This window comes from Dromiciops gliroides, chromosome 1 (genome assembly GCF_019393635.1).
Source record: "Dromiciops gliroides isolate mDroGli1 chromosome 1, mDroGli1.pri, whole genome shotgun sequence".
Classification (NCBI taxonomy): Eukaryota; Metazoa; Chordata; class Mammalia; order Microbiotheria; family Microbiotheriidae; genus Dromiciops; species Dromiciops gliroides.
The window spans coordinates 742,297,711-742,316,123 of NC_057861.1; the positions used below are offsets into that span (position 1 = coordinate 742,297,711).

The 18,413-nt window shown below is 46.4% G+C and overlaps 1 protein-coding gene across 3 annotated transcripts in view; it reads right to left on the bottom strand.

Moving 5' to 3' along the window:
• FLNB (filamin B) overlaps positions 1 to 16,657 on the bottom strand; it is a 155,909-nt gene extending 139,252 nt beyond the window's left edge. For all 3 annotated transcript variants that reach the window (XM_044004166.1, XM_044004156.1, XM_044004148.1), the window contains exon 1: positions 16,250 to 16,657. In XM_044004166.1, the coding sequence (XP_043860101.1) occupies positions 16,250 to 16,541 (292 nt within the window). In that variant the 5' untranslated portion in view covers positions 16,542 to 16,657. The remainder of the gene's footprint in view (positions 1 to 16,249) is intronic.
• Positions 16,658 to 18,413: the final 1,756 nt, after the last annotated feature.

An 18,413-nucleotide genomic window follows, 5' to 3' on the forward strand; every position in this document is an offset into this window, starting at 1 on the left:
TTCTAAGACACCCACTCCTGGCTTTGCTCCTGGCTCTGACCATTTCTTTGGTCTCCTTCAGTGAATCCCCAATTAATTCATCCTTAGCCCCATTAACTGTGATATCACCTAGGGATGTCAAGCATCTCTCTACATTCTCTCTCTCTCTCTCTCTCTCTCTCTCTCTCTCTCTCTCTCTCTCTCTCTCTCTCTCTCTCTCTCTCTCTCCTCTCTCCTCTCTCAGTGATCTTAGCTGATTGCTTGCTCATCAAGGTCCCTTAACCTCTACATAAGGCCCCAAACCACAGCCAGCCAGAATTCCTCCTGAACTTCAGGCCCCCTTACCCAATGCCTCCTGCCCAGAAACCTGCATGATGCCCCTCTGCAAGCTCAACAAGTCCATTGGAGACCTCAGTATCTTCTTCTCAGTCCCCACCTCTTCTCTCAACTTCCTTATTTCTACTGAAAGGGCCACCCATCCCTCCAGCAATCCAGGGTGGAGTCATTCTCAACTCTTCCTTTAACACCACATCCACATATGCATCTGCCAAAGCTTGTGGCTTCTCCTCCCAAATCTATCCTCTCCATGCACTTCTCTAGACTCAGACTGCCACCACCACCAGAGTCCAGATCTTCACGACCTCTTTCCTGGATGGGGCCATGGTGTGATCCACTTCTCTGCCATGAGTTCTCTGCATGGTTATCACTATAAAGGACAGGATTGCTGATGTTATTACCCTGCTTGATAGCTTTTGGTGACACCCTATTGCAACCTTGTTGTCATCCTCAATTCTTCACCCTCCCTTACCCCAGGTAGTCAATCAATTGCCAAGTCCTGTCTATTCTATCTCCACATCTCCCATCCAACCCCTTCTCTCCATTCACATAGCCACCCATCTAGTTCCCTCTCACCTAGACTGCTGCAAAGCCTTCTAATTGGTCTCCCTGCCTCAAGGCTCTCCCTACTATGATCCATCCTCCACTCAACTGCCAAAGTGCTTTTCTTAAAGTGCACCTCCCTACTCAAACTCCAGTAGCTCCCTAGTACCTCCAGGATCCAACAGAAAGCTTTCTGTTTGACATTTAAAGTTCTTACAACCTGATCCTTTCTATCTTTCAAGTCTTCTTATACTTTACTTCCCTTCATGAACTCTATGGTCCAGTTCCACTGGCTTATTTGTGTTTGGCAGAATAGTGCATCTCTTACCTCCATGCCTTTGTACTAGCTATTCCCCATGCCTGGGGTGCTCTCCATCCCTTAGGAATGCCTAACTTCCCAAGAAACTGGGGGGGGGGGGGAAATCTTTGGAACAAATTACTCTGATAAAGGTCTTATTTTTAAAATTATATAGAGAACATTGGGGGCAGCTAGGTGGCGCAGTGGATAAAAGTACCAGCCCTGGATTCAGGAGTACCACTTGACACTTGCTAGCTGTGTGACCCTGGGCAAGTCACTTAACCCCCATTGCCCCGCAAAAAAAAAAAAATTATATAGAGAACAGAGTCAAATTTACAAGAATAAGAGATGTTCCCCAAATGGTAAATGGTCAAAGGATATGAAGACAGTTTTCCAAGGAAAAAAAAAAAATCAAAGCTATCAATAGGCACATGAAAAAATGTTCTAAGTCACTAATATAGAATGCAAATTAAAACAACTCAAAGGTAGCACCTCACATCCATCAGATTGGCTAAGATGACAAAAAGGGAAAATGACAAATCCTGGAGGGGATGTGGGAAAATAGGTACACTAATACACTGTTGGTGGAGCCGTGAATTAGTTCAAACATTCTAGAAAGCACTTCAGAACTATGCCATGTCCCAAAAGTTATTAAACTGTGTGTATCCTTTGATCCAGAGAGATTGCTGCTATCTCAGAGAACAAAAAAAGAGGAAAGGGACTCATTGTGTACAAAAATATCTATAGTAGCCTTTTGTGGTAGCAAAGATGTAGAAACCGAGGGGATGTCCATCAGTAGGGAAATGGATGAACAAATTATGTCATAGGATTGTGATGGAATAGTATTGTGCCATAAGAAATGGTGGAGGAGAAAAAAAGAAACAATGAAGAGGAAGGTTCAGAGAAAACTGGGAAGATTTGTGTGAATTGTTGCAAAGTGGAGTGAGCAGAACCAGGAGAACAATGTACATGGTTCCAAAGGACTCATAATGAAGCATACTGTTCAACTGCAGAAAGAGAGCTGATAGTCTCAAAGTGAAGACCGAAACATGTTTTCTTCTGATTCTTTTTTCTTTCTTTTTTCCTTCCTTCCTTTTGGAACATGGCTAATTTGTTTTATATGTCTATACATATTTGTAAAAGATGTTATTTTTCTTGCCTTCTCAATGAGTGGTAGAGGGGAAGGAGAGAATGTAAAACTGAAAATTAATTTTTTTCTTAAAAATAAGGAATGTTTAACTTTCAAGGCCCACCTCAGGTACCACCTTACCTTCTCCCCAACTGTCAATTCTCTCTGCTCCCCTAATCCTCTCTTCTCTTCTATTCACTCTTTTCCTCTCCTCTCTTCTTTCTCTCTCTCCAAACTACCAAGTATTTGCTTATCCAAGGGGTGACCACCATCTCCCTCCCCTGCCCACTAAACTCCCAGAGGCCACAAGCTGTCCAATGGTTAGTTTCCAGGAAGGATTTAAAGGCTCTGGGAATTGAACTGTCCAAGGTTACAGAGAGAAAAGGGGCCAGTGGGAATTTGAAGCTAAGTCTTATAAGTTTAATTCCAGGGGCTCACTGCACTAAACTATGCAGGGTAATTTCCTGCACACGGTGGACCCTTAGTAGACCCTTAAATGTTCACTGAATTTAATTAAAGCCTGCATCTGTAGAAGGCCTATTCTCAAATCCCAGGGCCTGCCACCTCGTCCTCCTCCCTTCCTTCCCTCCCCCCCCCCCCAGTTCCCCAGGCAGCCAGGCCAACCTACCTATCCACACAATAGCTTCATTCTCAAGCAAGTGAGCGAAGGGCGCCCTCCCCCCACGGGAAGGGCTCAGGAATGTGCTCTCAGATTACAACCAAACAGAACTGGCCAAATCACTTCAGGAAGAAAGGCGGTTAGCAAGGCAGGGAGCTGCTCGCCCAGAAGGTATCCAGAGGAAAAAAAAAGCAAGCCTGGCTGGTGGGGGGAGATCTGCAGAAAGAGCCTGCGCTGGTTTTAATAGATTCCCAGTTTTGGGATCTGTGGGCCCTCCCATCGAAGCCCACAGAAAGGTGAGGGCAGCTGAAAGGAATAGCAGCAAGGGAAAATGGAGCAAAGGGCACTGGTTAGAGCCTCAGAAGACCTGGCTTCAAATCCTGCCTGCTTTATCACCTGGGGGAGCCTGGGCAAATCCCTCAACATCTCATCTGGAAAATGAGCTAATTCTGCACATTAAACTTGGAATCTGTAAAATGGACTTGAGGACCCCTAAATGTCCCTTCAAGCTCTAAAGCACGGGACCTGAGTTTCTGTTCAAATATTTTGATAACTGTAATTTTTGATAAACTGTTTAAGGGCAGAGGTGCACTTAAAAGTGTGTTTCTGAGAAGGGGGTCTGCATGTTTCACAGCAGACTGCCAAAGAGGCTGTGACACACAAGAGAGGAGAGAACACCTGCGGGAGATGGGGCAGCTGCTGAGGTCTCTGCAAACTCGGAATCTGTGAATCTTTAAAATCAATAAATAAATCAGCCCTTTAATCAGTGGGCTCAAACACCGACCTCACATCTATATGAAAGTACAGGAGTTCATAGCAATCCAAAGGTACCTTTGAGGAACTGGGGTATAAGGGTTAAAAATTGCTATGGAAGGATTATGGGCCCGGTTACCCCAAAAGTTGTCTAAGGAGGCCAAGGAACGTTTTCCTTGAAAACTCAGGAGTTTTCTCTTGAAATCAAGTAGGCCGGGGCAGCTAGGTGGCACAATGGATAGAGCACTGGCCCTGGAGTCAGGAGGACCTGAGTTCAAATCCGGCCTCAGACACTTGACACTACTAGCTGTGTGACCCTGGGCAAGTCACTTAACCCCAGTTGCCTCACCAAAAAAAAAAAAAAGATAATGTGAGATAAAGCAAAAGCAAAAATAGATCTAATTAAGAGAAATCAAGTAGGCCTCTCCTTGAGCTCAATCAAGGACATACACACCCAAAAGAGATAAGCGGCACCAGATGGAACTGAGCATGCTCCAGGACCACCACCCCGCATTCCAGTCCTCCTGAGCACCTGGATGAGGTAATCCTGTTGGGAGTGACTACACCAGGAGAAGACCACCTGGAACCGCCCACCAGCAGACTGCTCGGACCCACCAGAATGGAGTTAACGCCCATCACCAGATTGCTCACAACCGGTCATCACCTACCTCAGCCTAGCACCAGAGCACCCCCAGCCCATCACCCAATAAGGGACATTCTTACCCACGCTATCTGAACCCTATAAAAGAGCGCTCCCCTCGGGGAGGAAAGCGTTTTGTTTCTCCATAACCTTCCTCCCGGCCAGTTTCTCTTGTACCCCAATAAACCTGTTCTTTTATTCCTAAATAGGACTTTGTGAGAGTATAATTCTTTACAGAGGAACTCTAAGGACCCATGTGCTTTCTCCCCATATCAAAAATCCTTCCTCCTACAATTATTAACTGTGTGACATTGGGTAAGTCCTTTCCCTAAACTGGTTTCCTCATCTGTAAAAATGAATGGTCCGACCTTCGGACTCTGTACCTATGACCCCATGACAGAAAAGAATGGAGATAATATGTTAACATCTACACCCCCTCACCATTCTGCAGAGAGGTCCTGAGAGTAACTAGCCCAACTTGGCTAAAAGCCTGGAGGAGGCAGGCAAAGATGGGGCAGGCCAAAATGTGCTCCTTTCCTGTTAGGCTTTTAAAACCCTTCCAACCTTCTAACACCTCCCTCCCCACACCCACGTGGGCTTAGATCCAGTGACAATGGCCTCTCGCTGTTGCTCAAACAAGGCCCTCCATATCTCCAGACCCCAGCCAGGAATTCTCTTCCTCATCTTTATTTCTTGGCCTCCCAGGCTTCCTCCAAGTCCCAATTAAAATCCAGCCTTCACCAAGAAGCCCTTGGCCAATCTCCCTTAATTCTACGGCCTTCCCTCTCTCATCTTTCCTATTTATCCCTTCAATAGCTTGTTTGTGCGCAGTTGCCTGCATGGTGTCTCTCCCATTAGCCGGGGAGCTCCTGGAGGGCAGGGCCAGTCTTTGGCCTTTCTCTGTAGCTCCATCACTTAGCATAGTGCCTGACATATAACAGGCGCTCAATAAATGCTGACTGACTCGACATAATCTTCCCTGAAGGAAAAATTACTTAAAGGGAAATAAGGACTGAGCTTCCCCACTTAGTCATCGCCTACAACAGGTCCAGGAAGAAAGTGTTATTAAAAAAAATTTTTTTTAAACCAACCAGCATTCTATAAATATTTTAAACAAACAAACAAAAAAAACCAAACAAACCAGCCTGTTTTGCCCAAGAGTTAGCCAGGCAAAAACCTAGTGCCTGCCACTAGGCATTAAAGGGTCCAGTCTTGCATGGAAAAGTCTAGTACCTAACTAACTCATCCTTGCTTCTTCTTATCCACTAGCTCTAAGGCAGCAGGCCCCAAAGCACCCTTCCTGTTAATGTTTAAAGAGAGCAGGAAAGCTGGGGCTGAGGTCATTTCTGGCCCAGGGATCAGCTTGTGGCAGCTGTCAACGAAGATTTCCCTGAACGGGTATTCAAACCCACTCCCCTCCCCCCCCCAAGCCACTCCACTTTAAGAGCCCACACTTACAAAGAGAAGAAATCAGCTCTTTGGAGACCTCAAGCTCTAATGGGGGAGGAGGAGAAGGGGGGGCAACTTCCCTGCCAGCCCAGGGTAAGGGTTAGCTGCCACTCACCAGTGACCTTTAGCTTCAAGCTCTCCAGTTACATTATCTCAAGAGTAAAGAAACAAGGAATTCCTCTGTCCAGAGCTAAAGAAATGATTCCAGTTCAAGATTTTATATTGCTAGAGAGAGTATAGAGGCTAAATAAAGACAGAAGAAAGGTTTGCTTGAGGTGGCATTTTTATTTCACCTTAAACCAAGTTTGAGTGTGTGAGTATCAAAAAGATACAGCAGAAAGAGCCCTGGGGTGACTCTGTAATCAAGGGACTTGTGTTCAAATCCTCTGTAGAATACTTGCTACCTGTATGACCTTGGTAAGTCACAGCCTCTCTGTAGCCTCATCTACACAAAGAGGTTGATTGGACTAAACAGCCTCTAATGTACCTTCTAACCCCAGATTTAGGATTCTATGTGTGTTCTTGGGTCAGTGAGTCAATCAACCTCCCTCTGCCTCAGTTTCCTCATCTGTAAAATGAGGCAACTAGACCCAGCTCTAGATTTATGAACCTATGAGTCACCTCTGGCTGAACCGAGTTCAAAAAGACTGCCAAGTAAAAAAATTTTTTTAAAAAAAGACTGCCAAAGTGTCTGCTTCCCCACTCCCCAGCCTCCATTTCCCCCTCTGAAAACAAGCTTGGTGGTGGAGGGGTGGTTTTGAGGGCACTTTCCAACTCTGTGAGTCTACTTAATAACCCTTCTTAGTGAGGGCTTGCTCTGCTACTTCTTCACAAAAGCCAGAGAATCTGCCCCAAGTTTTCAGCTTTTCACTGCCTAGAGGAGATAAAACTTTGGTTAGACTCAAAAGCCACTTATTAACCATCTACTTTGTTTAAGTCCTGGGAGGGATAAAAGACCAAATTAAGAAGAAAAATCTCCGTCCTTGTCCTCGGGGAAGGTATATTTCTGCTGGAAGGGCACTGCCCTAACTAATCACAGAAAATATGATAGTCCTGAAAGAGGAAGAGACCACTAGAAGCTGATTGGCTCTCGCAGACAGAGGCCTCTCTGATGTGACCTAGACGAAAGAGTCAGGACCTCCCTGAGCCTCCATTTTCCCTTCAGTAAAATGAAAGAGTTGGCCAAGGTTGGCTTTTGAGGTCTTTTCCAACCCTGGTGTACTCCCGAAGAAGCCTCTAAGGTGCCCAAGAAAGGGCTTGCAACCAGGAAGGTTGAGAGTTTGGGGGAAACGCCAGAGAAAAGAAGGAAGAAATTGGGCACTGTGGCTACACTGTTTCTTTTCTTTTCCTTTTTCTAGAACCAAATCAATCCATAAGTATTCATGCATACAACGCAAGAAGAAAAGAATGCCTGGTCCAAGGTTTACAATGTATCGGAGGAGACAACATGTACTTAGAAATGCATACAAAGTAGATCCCTGATAAGGCAGAAAACAAAGATTTCTTCTCACATGACACACAAAAAATCTTGGCTTAGGGAAGACATCATCCTGGGGCTGAGCACCCAAAGCCATCCACACACAGTCCAATTCAAACAAAATACCATGCCACTAACCTCCCCCTTCAAGGCTGCTGAGCTTGCCTCGGAGTGAAGACAACAGGCCTGCAATTTATTAAGTGAATGTGTTAGAAGCCAGTTCGAGGCTCTTAGGAAAAGAGAAGAAACTGTATCATGTTGTTCGATTTCTCCTGGCACAAAGCCAAGGCCTTACTCAGCTTGAAGTGAGTAGGATTTAAATCCCTCTGAGGTTCTATTGGATCCAGCAGAGATCAGCTTGCACCTAACTTTTCACAGCTTTAATCAATAAGAAAACCTTGGTTTTCCTCAAACCAAAGTATTTTTCACACTAGTAGCTAATCTTGGGGGTTTACCATGAGAAGTCAGCCAGGCACCCCACCTATGTAAGAACCAACTCCAAAACCCCTTGTTTAGAAGATGCCTGGGGACCTGAATTCTCCTGCTCCAAATCAGATCTGGTCATAAGTGAGATATTCTAAGTGTGATCACAGAATCTCCCATGGGGACCTCAGCACCTATCTCCTAGCCCAGGGGTTCTTAACCTTGCTTGTGTCATGGTCCTTTTGACAGCCTGGTGAAGTCTATGGGATCAGAGAGTCATATTGGACTCTTCATGACCCCATTCAGAGGTGTTCTTGGCAAAGATATTGGAGTGATGTAACTGAGACAAATAGGGTTAAGTGACTTGCCCAGGGTCACACAGCTAGTATGTGTCAGGCTGGATCTGAATTCACAAAGATGACTCCAAGCCCAGTACTCGATCCACTGTGCCACCTAGTTGTCTTCAATCACTATTAAGCACCTACTATGTTCCAGGCATTGTTCTAAGTAATTGGGATACAAAAAGAGGCAAAAGACAGTCCCTGCACTCAAGCAGCTCACAATTTAATAGAGGCCCAATCTCTGGAGCCTTTCTCAGAATACTTTTTGGGGGCAGGGCAATGAGGGTTAAGTGACTTGCCCAGGGTCACACAGCTAGTGTCATGTGTCTGAGGTCGGATTTGAACTCAGGTCCTCCTGAATCTAGGGCCGGTTCTCTATCCACTGCACCACCTAGCTGCCCCTCTCAGAATATTTTCAAAGCATAAAATACATATTATAAAGAACAAATTATGAAAATATATTCTAAAAACAAGTTCACAGATTAGCATATTAAGAGTCCCTGATCTAGTCTAAACTGCACAATAACCCTTTACAACATACCTAAAGGGTCATCCTAGGACAGCTAGGTGGCACAGTAGATAGTGTTGGGCCTGAAGTCTGGAAGACCTGAGTTCAAATCTGATCTCAGACACTCACTCTCTGTGTGACCCTGGGCACCTAACTGTTTGCCTCAGTTTCCTCATCTGTAAAATGAGCTGGAGAAAGAAATGGCAAACTGCTCCAGTATCTTTACCAAGAAAACCCCAAATGGGGTCACAGAGAGTCAGATGTGCCTGAGAAACAACTCAATGACCAAAAAAAGGTCATGCAACCTCAGCTGGAAGCCCCCAGGGAGGGGGAACCCCACTCCCTTCCAACGCAGCACAATGGATTCCTAATGGCAAAGGTTACAAAGTTTGCTCCTCACACCAAACCTATCTTTTCTCTGACTTCCACACATTGTTCCTGGTTCTGATCCTTCTCCCACCTCCCAAAAGCCCTTCAAATTTTTGCAGATACTACTGTGTCCTCCCTAAATTTCTCTTCCACAGATTAAACACCCCATTTCCTTCAATGGAGCCTCACATGGCATGAGCTTGATGGCATGATAGTCAATCAATAAGCATTTGTTAAGAATCTATTCCATGGGGCAGCTAGGTGGCACAGTGGATAGAGCACCTGCCCTGGAGCCAGGAGGACCTGAGTTCAAATCTGGCCTCAGATACTTGACACTTACTAGCTGTGTGACCTTGGGCAAGTCATTTAACACACACTGCCCCATCTAAAAAAGAGAGAGACAGAGAGAGAGAGAAGGCTGGGCTAGACCAGAGGTGGCAAACTCACATGGAAACAGGAACCACTAATCTAGACATAAAGATTTCTCTGGGCCGCATATTGACTTAGTTTTAAAATATGATGTTAATCCGTTTTATTATATGTTTATTTCCTTTGTAAAATATTTTCCAGATTGCATTTTAATCTGGCTCAGGGGTTGTGAGCCACAGGGGGATGAGGATTACATGTCTGACCAGCCTGGACCAGACTACCCTGAGGGCAGCTTGAGAGTTATGACCTTAGTTGGCTTGCCCAAGCTCACTCAAAGTAAGCAGGGGGGTCTGGTCTTGAACTCAGATCCTCTGATCCTAAATGCTGTCCACTTTCCTCTACATCACAACCTTGGTTTACTCTGGTATTAAAAGTATGTATTACCACTACTTGCAAGTGGTTTATTAGCTGTTAAAAAGAGAGTTAACAGATGTTTAAATTCTAAATGAGAATTACTTAAGTAGAATGGGAACTGAAAGAAAGTCTTTCAGAAATGGTTCATGAGCAGGGCAGCTAGGTGATATAGTGGATAGAGGACCTGAGTTCAAATCCGGCCTCAGACACTTGACACTTACTGGCTGTGTGACCCTGGGCAAGTCACTTAACCCCAATTGCCTCACCAAAAAAAAAAAAAGAAAGAAAGAAAGAAAGAAATGGTTCATGAGGAACAACTCTGAGGACATGGGTTGGATGATGGGAGAGTTAGATTATCAAATGTGCAATTGACTCAATCAGAATCCTGAAACATACAGTCAAGTACAACGGGTCGCCAAATCAGTAAAAATCTGTGTCTAGTTATCACTTCAGTTATTTAACAAATGCAATTCCACGAGGACAAAATGAAGGAGACGTGGCTGAACGGCAGCTGATGTGACAAAGACCTCGGTAGAGTCAACTTGATTACAAGTTCACTGACCTCAATGTAATAATAATTATGTAGCAGTAGCAGTAGCAGCTGGCATTTATGTAGCACTTCAAGGTTTATGAAGCACTTTAGAAATGTTACCTTGTTTGCCCCTCATGACAGCCCAAGGAGGTGAGTATTATTATTATTACCATCTCACAAATGAGGAAACTGAGGCAGGCGAAGGTAAAGGGACTCACCCAGGATCACACAGCTAGTAGGTGTCTAAGGCAAGATTCAAACTCAGATCTTTCTGAATAAGTCCTCCAAAAAATAATAATGATAAAGGTACAAAAAGATATATGTAGATATGATTCATTTTAAAAATAAATTTTAATATGTAAAAAAAGTATTTATTTATTTACTTACTTACTTATTTGTTTTTGTGAGGCAATGAGAGTTAAGTGACTTGCCCAGGATCACACAGCTAGTGTCAAGTGTCTGAGGCCAGATTTGAACTCAGGTCCTCCTGAATACAGGGACAGCGCTTTATCCACTGTGCCACCTAGCTGCCCCCAAAAAAGTATTTTTTTTAAACAAATACAGCACCTTGGGCAAGTCACTTAACCCTCATTGCCCCACAAAAATAAATAAATAAATAAACAAAAAAATACAGCAAGAACTAGCCAAAGGAATTGAAGCTATTTAGCTTGGAACAATAGATGACAGATAGAATGTGATAGCTGTCCTAACTCCTTAGTCTATTGTTCCAATCCCTCCATTATCTGGTTTTAACCAATCTTTCCAGCCCTAGATCACATTCTTCCCTTTCACATACACTCAGTATATATGATTACTACTAGATCTAGCTGGACTACTCCAGATCTAGCAAAGAGGCTCCTGGGCTTCCCTGACTCGGAGGCTTTATTCCCATGATTCAACACTGTCAGGCCTTGCCCCATCCCCTTTCACCTCTACCTATTGCAAGCTTTCAAAACCTCCAAGGCCCAGCTCACGTGTCCCCTCACTGGCAAAACCCCCCTGATGCCTCTCTGCCATGCCCTCCACCCACCGGCCAAGGCCCAGAGTGATTACTTGGGATTCTGAACTCCCATAACATTTTGTTTACACCTCTTAAAAACTTAATCTATTCTCCATTTGTTAGCACAAGTTGCATCTCCCCAATAAACTTCCTGACAGCAGAGACAGGGTCATTCATTTTTTTGTAAATCCTTAGTAGGCAATTTGTTGCTAATGTCTGTTAGCTTGAATATGGGGGGGGGGATCAAATGAATATGATAGAAGGCTCTCGTTGGAGAGCTGATTTATTACCAGGAGTAATGCTTACTATTATAGACCTAGGTTATCAAAGGAGGAGCTGATGATGATGAAGATAGCTAGCAGGTATGTAGCATTTTAAAGTTTGTAAAGTGCTTTACAAATATCTCATTTGATCTTCACAACAAAGCTGTCAGGTAAGTGCTATCATTATCCCCATTTTACAGTGAAGGAAACTGAGCAGAGGTCAAGTGACTTGCCCAGGGTCACACAGCTAGTAAGTGACTGAAGTGAGGCTGAATTGAAGTCAGGGCTTCCCTGACATTCCCAGGTTCAGCACCCTCCCTATCCACTGCATCCCCTAGCTTCCTCTGGGTATTTGCTAGGTGTCCCATGAAAGATAACCTGAACTTTCCACACTCTGGAGAGGTTTGAGAGAGATAACAGGCATGGTCTGCAGTGACTGGGCAACAGAGAACTGTATTCAACTGGGCTGTTTGGAGAGGTTAATTTAACCGGCTTACTTAGAGTCTCTAACAATTTGGATTCTTTGAGAATCAAGGAATTATTATTTTTTTAATTAATTAATTTTTTTTTGGTGAGGTAATTGGGGTTAAGTGACTTGCCCAGGGTCACACAGCTAGTAAGTGTTAAATGTCTGAGGCTGGATTTGAACCCAGGTACTCCTGACTCCAGGGCCGGTGCTCTATCCACTTCGCCACCTAGCTGCCCCAATAATCTTCTTTTTAATAAAATAATTCCTTGGGGCAGCTAGGTGGTGCAGTGGATAAAGCACTAGCCCTGGAGTCAGGAGTACCTGAGTTCGAATCTGGCCTCAGACACTTAACACTTACTAGCTGTGTGACCCTGGGCAAGTCACTTAACCCCAATTGCCTCACTAAAAAAAAAAAAAAAGAAGATTATTCTACTTGAGAGTTGGTTTTAGATTAAGTGACCCCTTTACTTACAAGTTATTTTTAATGCCTTAAAGAAAAAACATAAAAGAATACTAAAATATTTTCCTGGACCAAATTAAAAGCCAGATAGTAGCGAATTTCAAGTAGGTCCACTAGAAGATAGCCTTCCTACCAATCTAATTATACAATTAAGAATCACCAAACTGGGGGGGGGGGGCAGCTAGGTGGTGCAGTGGATAAAGCACTGGCCCTGGATTCAGGAGTACCTGAGTTCAAATCTGGCCTCAGACACTTGACTGTGTGACCCTGGGCAAGTCACTTAAACCCCATTGCCCCGCAAAAAAAAAAAAAAAAAGGAGAGATCAGTAGAAAGAGAAGGGCAGACTCTAAGAGCAATTATTATTTTTTTGAAATAATAGTTTTATAATACTACAGATGAGACTCCTTACAAAGCCATAGGATAAATATACACTTTTCGTTTTGTTAAAACATGTTATAATTATTAATTCAACTAAGTACCCCCTTAAGACAGTGTGCTCCTAAAGAGGCAAGGCTCTTGTCTATTTGTAACTATGTGCACTGCATACAGTTAGCACTTAATTAATGCCCTTTTTTTCCCCATTCATTCTCTAAAGCAGCAGCTACCAGTGCAAAAAGCAAAACCATTCTGGCCCTCTAGGAATTTTCACTCAACTCCCAAGAGGAGAGCAGATAACAGATAAGTAAAAACAAAGGAGAAATCTGGGAAAAGCACTTAAGGAATACCTGAAGAGGGGAAGGAAAGGGCACTTTCAGCCAGGGGAGGTTGTAGGAGATGAGACAGGAACCAAAATTAGGGAATGTTACTTGGAAAAAATGGTTCCTGATTTAAGCCTTGAGGGATGAAAACATGGGATGAAAACATCAGAAAAGAAGAAGAGTCCAGGAGGAATGAAACAGTATATAAAGAAGAGTCAGATAAAATAAAGTGTGATTGTGAAGGGCCTTGAATGCCAACCTCAATCAGTACTTTATCCTAGAAGCCATAGGGATTTCACTGAAGGCTTCAGAGCAAGAGTGACAAAGTCAGTCCAATGTTTTAGAAAGATTATTTTGGCAACTACAGGGAGCATAGACTGGGGAGAGGAAAGTACAATTCAAAATCTCTTAGGTTTTCTTTTCTTTTAGTCCAAATGCTGCCAGTTCAAATCACAGGGATTTAGTTGGGGGGGAGGAGGGATTACCTCATATTTGAATTGTTAGTATTTGCTATGAATGTTACTTTTTTTAACTTCAGTAAACAGAGAATTGGAAATAAATCTGCTACTTTTGTTAATTATTCAACAAAAAGTTAGCAAGCGCCTATTCTATGTGATAAGTGGCTAGTCAGCTTGGCTAGTCAGGGTAAAGCTACAGAGAACTGGGTTCAAATCCAGCTTCAACCACTTGACCGCTTCCCTTCAGGGCTCAGTTTTCTCAAGTGTGAAATAAAGGGGTTGGGCCAAACTTGGTCTGAGGGCCCTTTCAGCTGGAAATCCAAAATCCTACATACCACAGGACAATTCTTTTGCTATCAGAGTTAGGGATGAAACAGATGCAGAACTCAGCACCAAACCAATGCTAGAATAAGGGATGATAACAGCAGCAACTGCTATCATTTATATTGTGCCTTAAAGTTTGCAAAGCTCTTCCTTAACATAGCTGGTCCTCAAAACAGCCCTGAAAGGTAGGTGATATTTTATCTCCATTTTACAAATAAGGAAACTGAGTCAGTGAGTCAACTAGCATTTATTAAACACCTATTATGTACCAGGCACAGTATGCTAAGCCCTGCCCTGAAAGAGGTTAAGTGACTTGCCCAGGGTCACACAGCTAGGAAGGATTCACACTCAGCACCCTACCTACTGAACCACCCATTGGCCACAAATAGGCAGATGAGCCCATTGTCTGGAACTGTTAAGCTTCTGACAATTCCCCTAACCTAAGTAGAGGGACAGACATACACAGTTCTAATAGTGAAGACAATATAGGTGATTTTTAAAAAACTACTATTCACATCTTACAGCACTTTCTGATTACAAGTTCTCAAGAAATTCAGCAATAGGGAAGTGCACCAGGATTATTAATCACATTTTACCATTGGAGGGAAAGACACAGATTGACCAAAAGTCTCACAGAGAACAGGGGAAAAGAAGAGACAAGAATTCTCATGTGTTGGGTTCAAGAGCAGTGTTCTTCCCATTCCACCGCCTATCCAACTTTCTCCAAGACCACCTTATTCCACACAATTGATTCCCAAGCTATCCATGGTTAACCCCCCTCAGGATATACAAAGGCTAAGGCCAAACGGAGTTGTAGTGGGCACCTAGGGCTGAATGTCAGATGATAGCAAGGGTGGGTCCTTCCGCAGAATGAGCCTGAGAAATACCATTCCTGCAATTCAACACTTTTTTCCCCAAGTACCCAACCCAGCTTCCAGAATTTTCAACTCCAGGCTCTCTTGGGTTTTTTTTTGTTTCTTTGTTTCTTTGGGGTTGTTTTGGGAGTAGTTTGAAAGGGAGGGGACCGGGAATACCACAGATCCACACCTCTCCTTCCAACAAATCTTAAAGCAACACAGGATCCCAGTAAGGAATATTTTGAAAAGACTGAAGGCATTTCCCTCCATTTTCCCCAGGAGGGGTAGGGACTTTCAAGCATGTCCCTGATGATTCTGGTTGGGTTAGGAGGCCCAGGTGAGCTCGGCCAAGGCCTGGGACAAGACTCCCATAGGGCTCCAAAGCATGGACAGGTCATCTAGTTTCTCTCCCCACCTCCAGGGAACCAGCGGATCGCCACGCCCACCCCCAGCCAAACCTGAGGAGAAATTCTCAGGGGAAAGGGTCCATAGGCTCAAGCACTGAGAAATGTAAGGAGCCTCTGATGCACTCATTTTCCAGAGAAGGAAACTGAAGCTTTAACGCCTTGGATTGGCTTTGATCAGAAAGACAGCAAGAGTAGAAATTGGACCCCAGCTTCTCCCCAGCACCAAGCTGCCTGCTCCTAAGAAGGGGCACAGACTTTCTCCCAGCCAGACGGCCGTCCCCCAAACCGGGAGCCAGTCCAGCTACGCTATCCCCGAGGGAGACGGGGAGAGCACAAGCCTGGCAAGGGCCAGCTAACCTGCCCAAGCAGGTGCAGGTACATGGGGCTCGACTCCCCCAAATACAGCACCCCCCCATGGAGGTCCCAGGTTATGTAGTTAGTCCTCTCTTCGAGCTGGGACGGTGGCCAGACTCTATGGGAATAGCCTCGGGGCGGTGTCCCCCACCACACCGAGCTCTCACACTCCAGCTGGAAAACCCAGCAGCTTCCTTCCCCCACCTACCACCGTTGGTGTCGGGGGTCCAGCACCCTCGAGCCACTCCATGAACGCCCTCTCCCCACTGCACCCCCAGCCCCTCTAGCTCAAGGGAAGGGAAATAAGAAATGGGATGGAGACCTTCCCTTCTCCTTCCAGATGGGGGAAGAGCGGCCAGACCCCCCCCCCCCAAAAAAAAGAAGTGAGTTCTGGAAAATGGCACGTGTTACGTGGCCCCCACCCCCGCCCCGGCAAAAAAGAACTCAGGACGGGGGTAAAGGCCAGACCCCCTCCCCCAAGGGAGCTCAGGAGGATCAAATACTAGACCCACCCCCAAAAGAGAGGCACCGGCTTAACCCCTCCACACGCGGGGAGACAGGGAAACGCCGGGTAACAGCCCCCCTCACACACTCACACCCTGGAGCAGGAAACCCACACGGGGCTGGGGGTGGGAGAAAGGGAGGGAGATGGGGAGACCCCGGCGGAAGAGAAGGGGTGCCCCCAGCGGAGGGGGTGGGTTTCCCCCCTCCCTCCCAGCCCGACCCGGCCCGCGCTGGCGCTCCCCCCGCCCCGCCGCCGCGGCCCCCGGGCCACTGACCGATGGACACGAGCTTGATGCTCTCCAGCTCCAGGAACTCGAGCGCCACGGACACGTTCTCGAGCTGCATCTGGCGGAAGGTGGGCCGCTGGTGGAACTTGCGGTACATGCGCTTCTGGCTGAGCACCTCGAGCAGCGCGATGAGCCGCAGCCCATCGCTCAGGTCCGTCTGCAGGTTGCCGATGCGCTTGTTCACGCACTTGAGGTGCTCGTTGCACCAGCGCGTGAACGTGTTCTGCTGGATCTTCTTCCACGGCGCGTCCTCGGCCAGGTCCTTCTCGGTCACGGGCATCTCGGCGGCGGCCGGGCTGGGCTAGGCGATGCTGCTGCTGCTCTGGTTGCTGCGGCTGCGGCTGCTGCGGGCGCGCGATGCGATGCTGGTGCGGCTGCGGCTGCTCAGGCTCCGGCTCCGGCTCCGGCTCCGCTCGGCTCCGCTCGGCTCGAGGGCTCCGCTCGGCTCGGCTCTGGGTGCTCTCTGCTGCCCCGCAGCCCCGGGCGTGCGCCCTGCCTGGCCCCGCGCCTGCGCCGGCCCTCCCCGCCTGCTCCCCTCAGCTCCTCCCCCTCCTCCTCCTCCTCCTCCTCCTCTCCGCCTTTCCAGGCCTCGGCTTCGCTGGCCACCCGTCTCCCTCTGCCGCCCAGGCCGGCTCACTGCTGCCTGCCGCGTCCAGATTCCCACAGCCACGCTCCCTGGGGCGCCTCCACCCTCCAAGCACCTAGCCAGCTACCTGCAGGCGGCGCCGAAGGCCCCTCCCCTGGCCGGAGCCAATCGGACCCGCAATTCGCCACGCACTAACCGCCTACTGCATTCGGGGCGCTGGGGAGACGAAGGCAAAAACGGAACTGAACTGGGAGGAGCGGCCCCCGGGTGATCTGCTCTGAGTCAGACGATCGATCGGAGATCTTCGGAGCTGGGATTTAGTCCAACCCCCCTTAGACTCCTTAACCCCTGAGCTGCTTCTCAGCCCTAGAGCCCAGTAATCCCCTGAGCAAGTCTTTGCCTTGGCTGAGTGCAATTTGCTCCTTCGTTTATTCATTCAGCAAGCATGTATTAAGGGCCTGCTACATGAGAGGCAGTGTGGTGCGCTGGTTAGAGAGTCAGGAAGGCCCGGGTTGAAGGCCTGCCTCTCACATATAGTGGCAGCAGGACCCGGCAAACTCATCCTCTCGGTGCTGTGGGCCTGCATTTGTGGAGGGAATTTCCTCACTTGGGAGTTCCCGAATTCCAAAGAAATCACCAATCTAGTCCCTGATCTTACTGTGTACTAGGCTGGATGCTAGAGGCCATTCCCTCATTCTAGAACTTTTATTAAGCCTCTGTTATGTACTAAGTTCTAAGCTAGATGCTAGAGGTCAGAAGACCAAAAGCAGAACAAGCCCCTGTCCTCAAGGAGTTTACCTTCTTGCAAGGGAGTAAAGGAAAGGAAGCACTAACAACTATGGGGACCAGTTCTTCATTTGATAAATTAAGAAACTTACCTAGCAAGATTAAGTGACTTGTCTAAGGTCATCCCATCTTAGGACCTGGTCTCCAATCCCAGCTGCCCATTCAAGTTACCCACAAAGGACATCTCATCTCCCAACTTAACTACTTTGTGCCTCAGTTTCCTCATCCGTAAAATGAAGATGTTGGACTGAATGTCCTTAAAAGGACCTTCCAGCCTTAAAGGCCTTTCCAATCTTATCATTCAACTTTCACTTTCCAAAGGCATCAGTGATTTCTTAACAGCCATATCTAAAGGCTTTTTCTGTCTTTTCTCTTGAGCTCCTTGTGGCATTAGACATTGGATTACCCCCTCTCCTCCTTGATCCTCTCTTCTCTCTAAGTTTTTAGGACACTTTGCTTTCCTGGCTCTTCTCCTACATACCCCCTTTCAGTCTCCTTTCCTGGATCTTCATGCAGGTCATGCCCATTCATGGTGGGCTTTGTCTCGGGTCCTCTTCTCCCTCTGTGCTATTTTGCTTGGCAAGCTCATTAGCTCCCATGAATTCAGTTTGATCAAACCAAATCATTTCTATGCAGATGATTCTTGTATCTTTTTTTTTCTTTTTTGGGCAATGGGGGTTAAGTGACTTGCCCGGGGTCACACAGCTATTAAGTGTCAAGTGTCTGAGGCTGGATTTGAACTCAGGTCCTCCTGAATCCAGGGCCAGTGCTTTATCCACT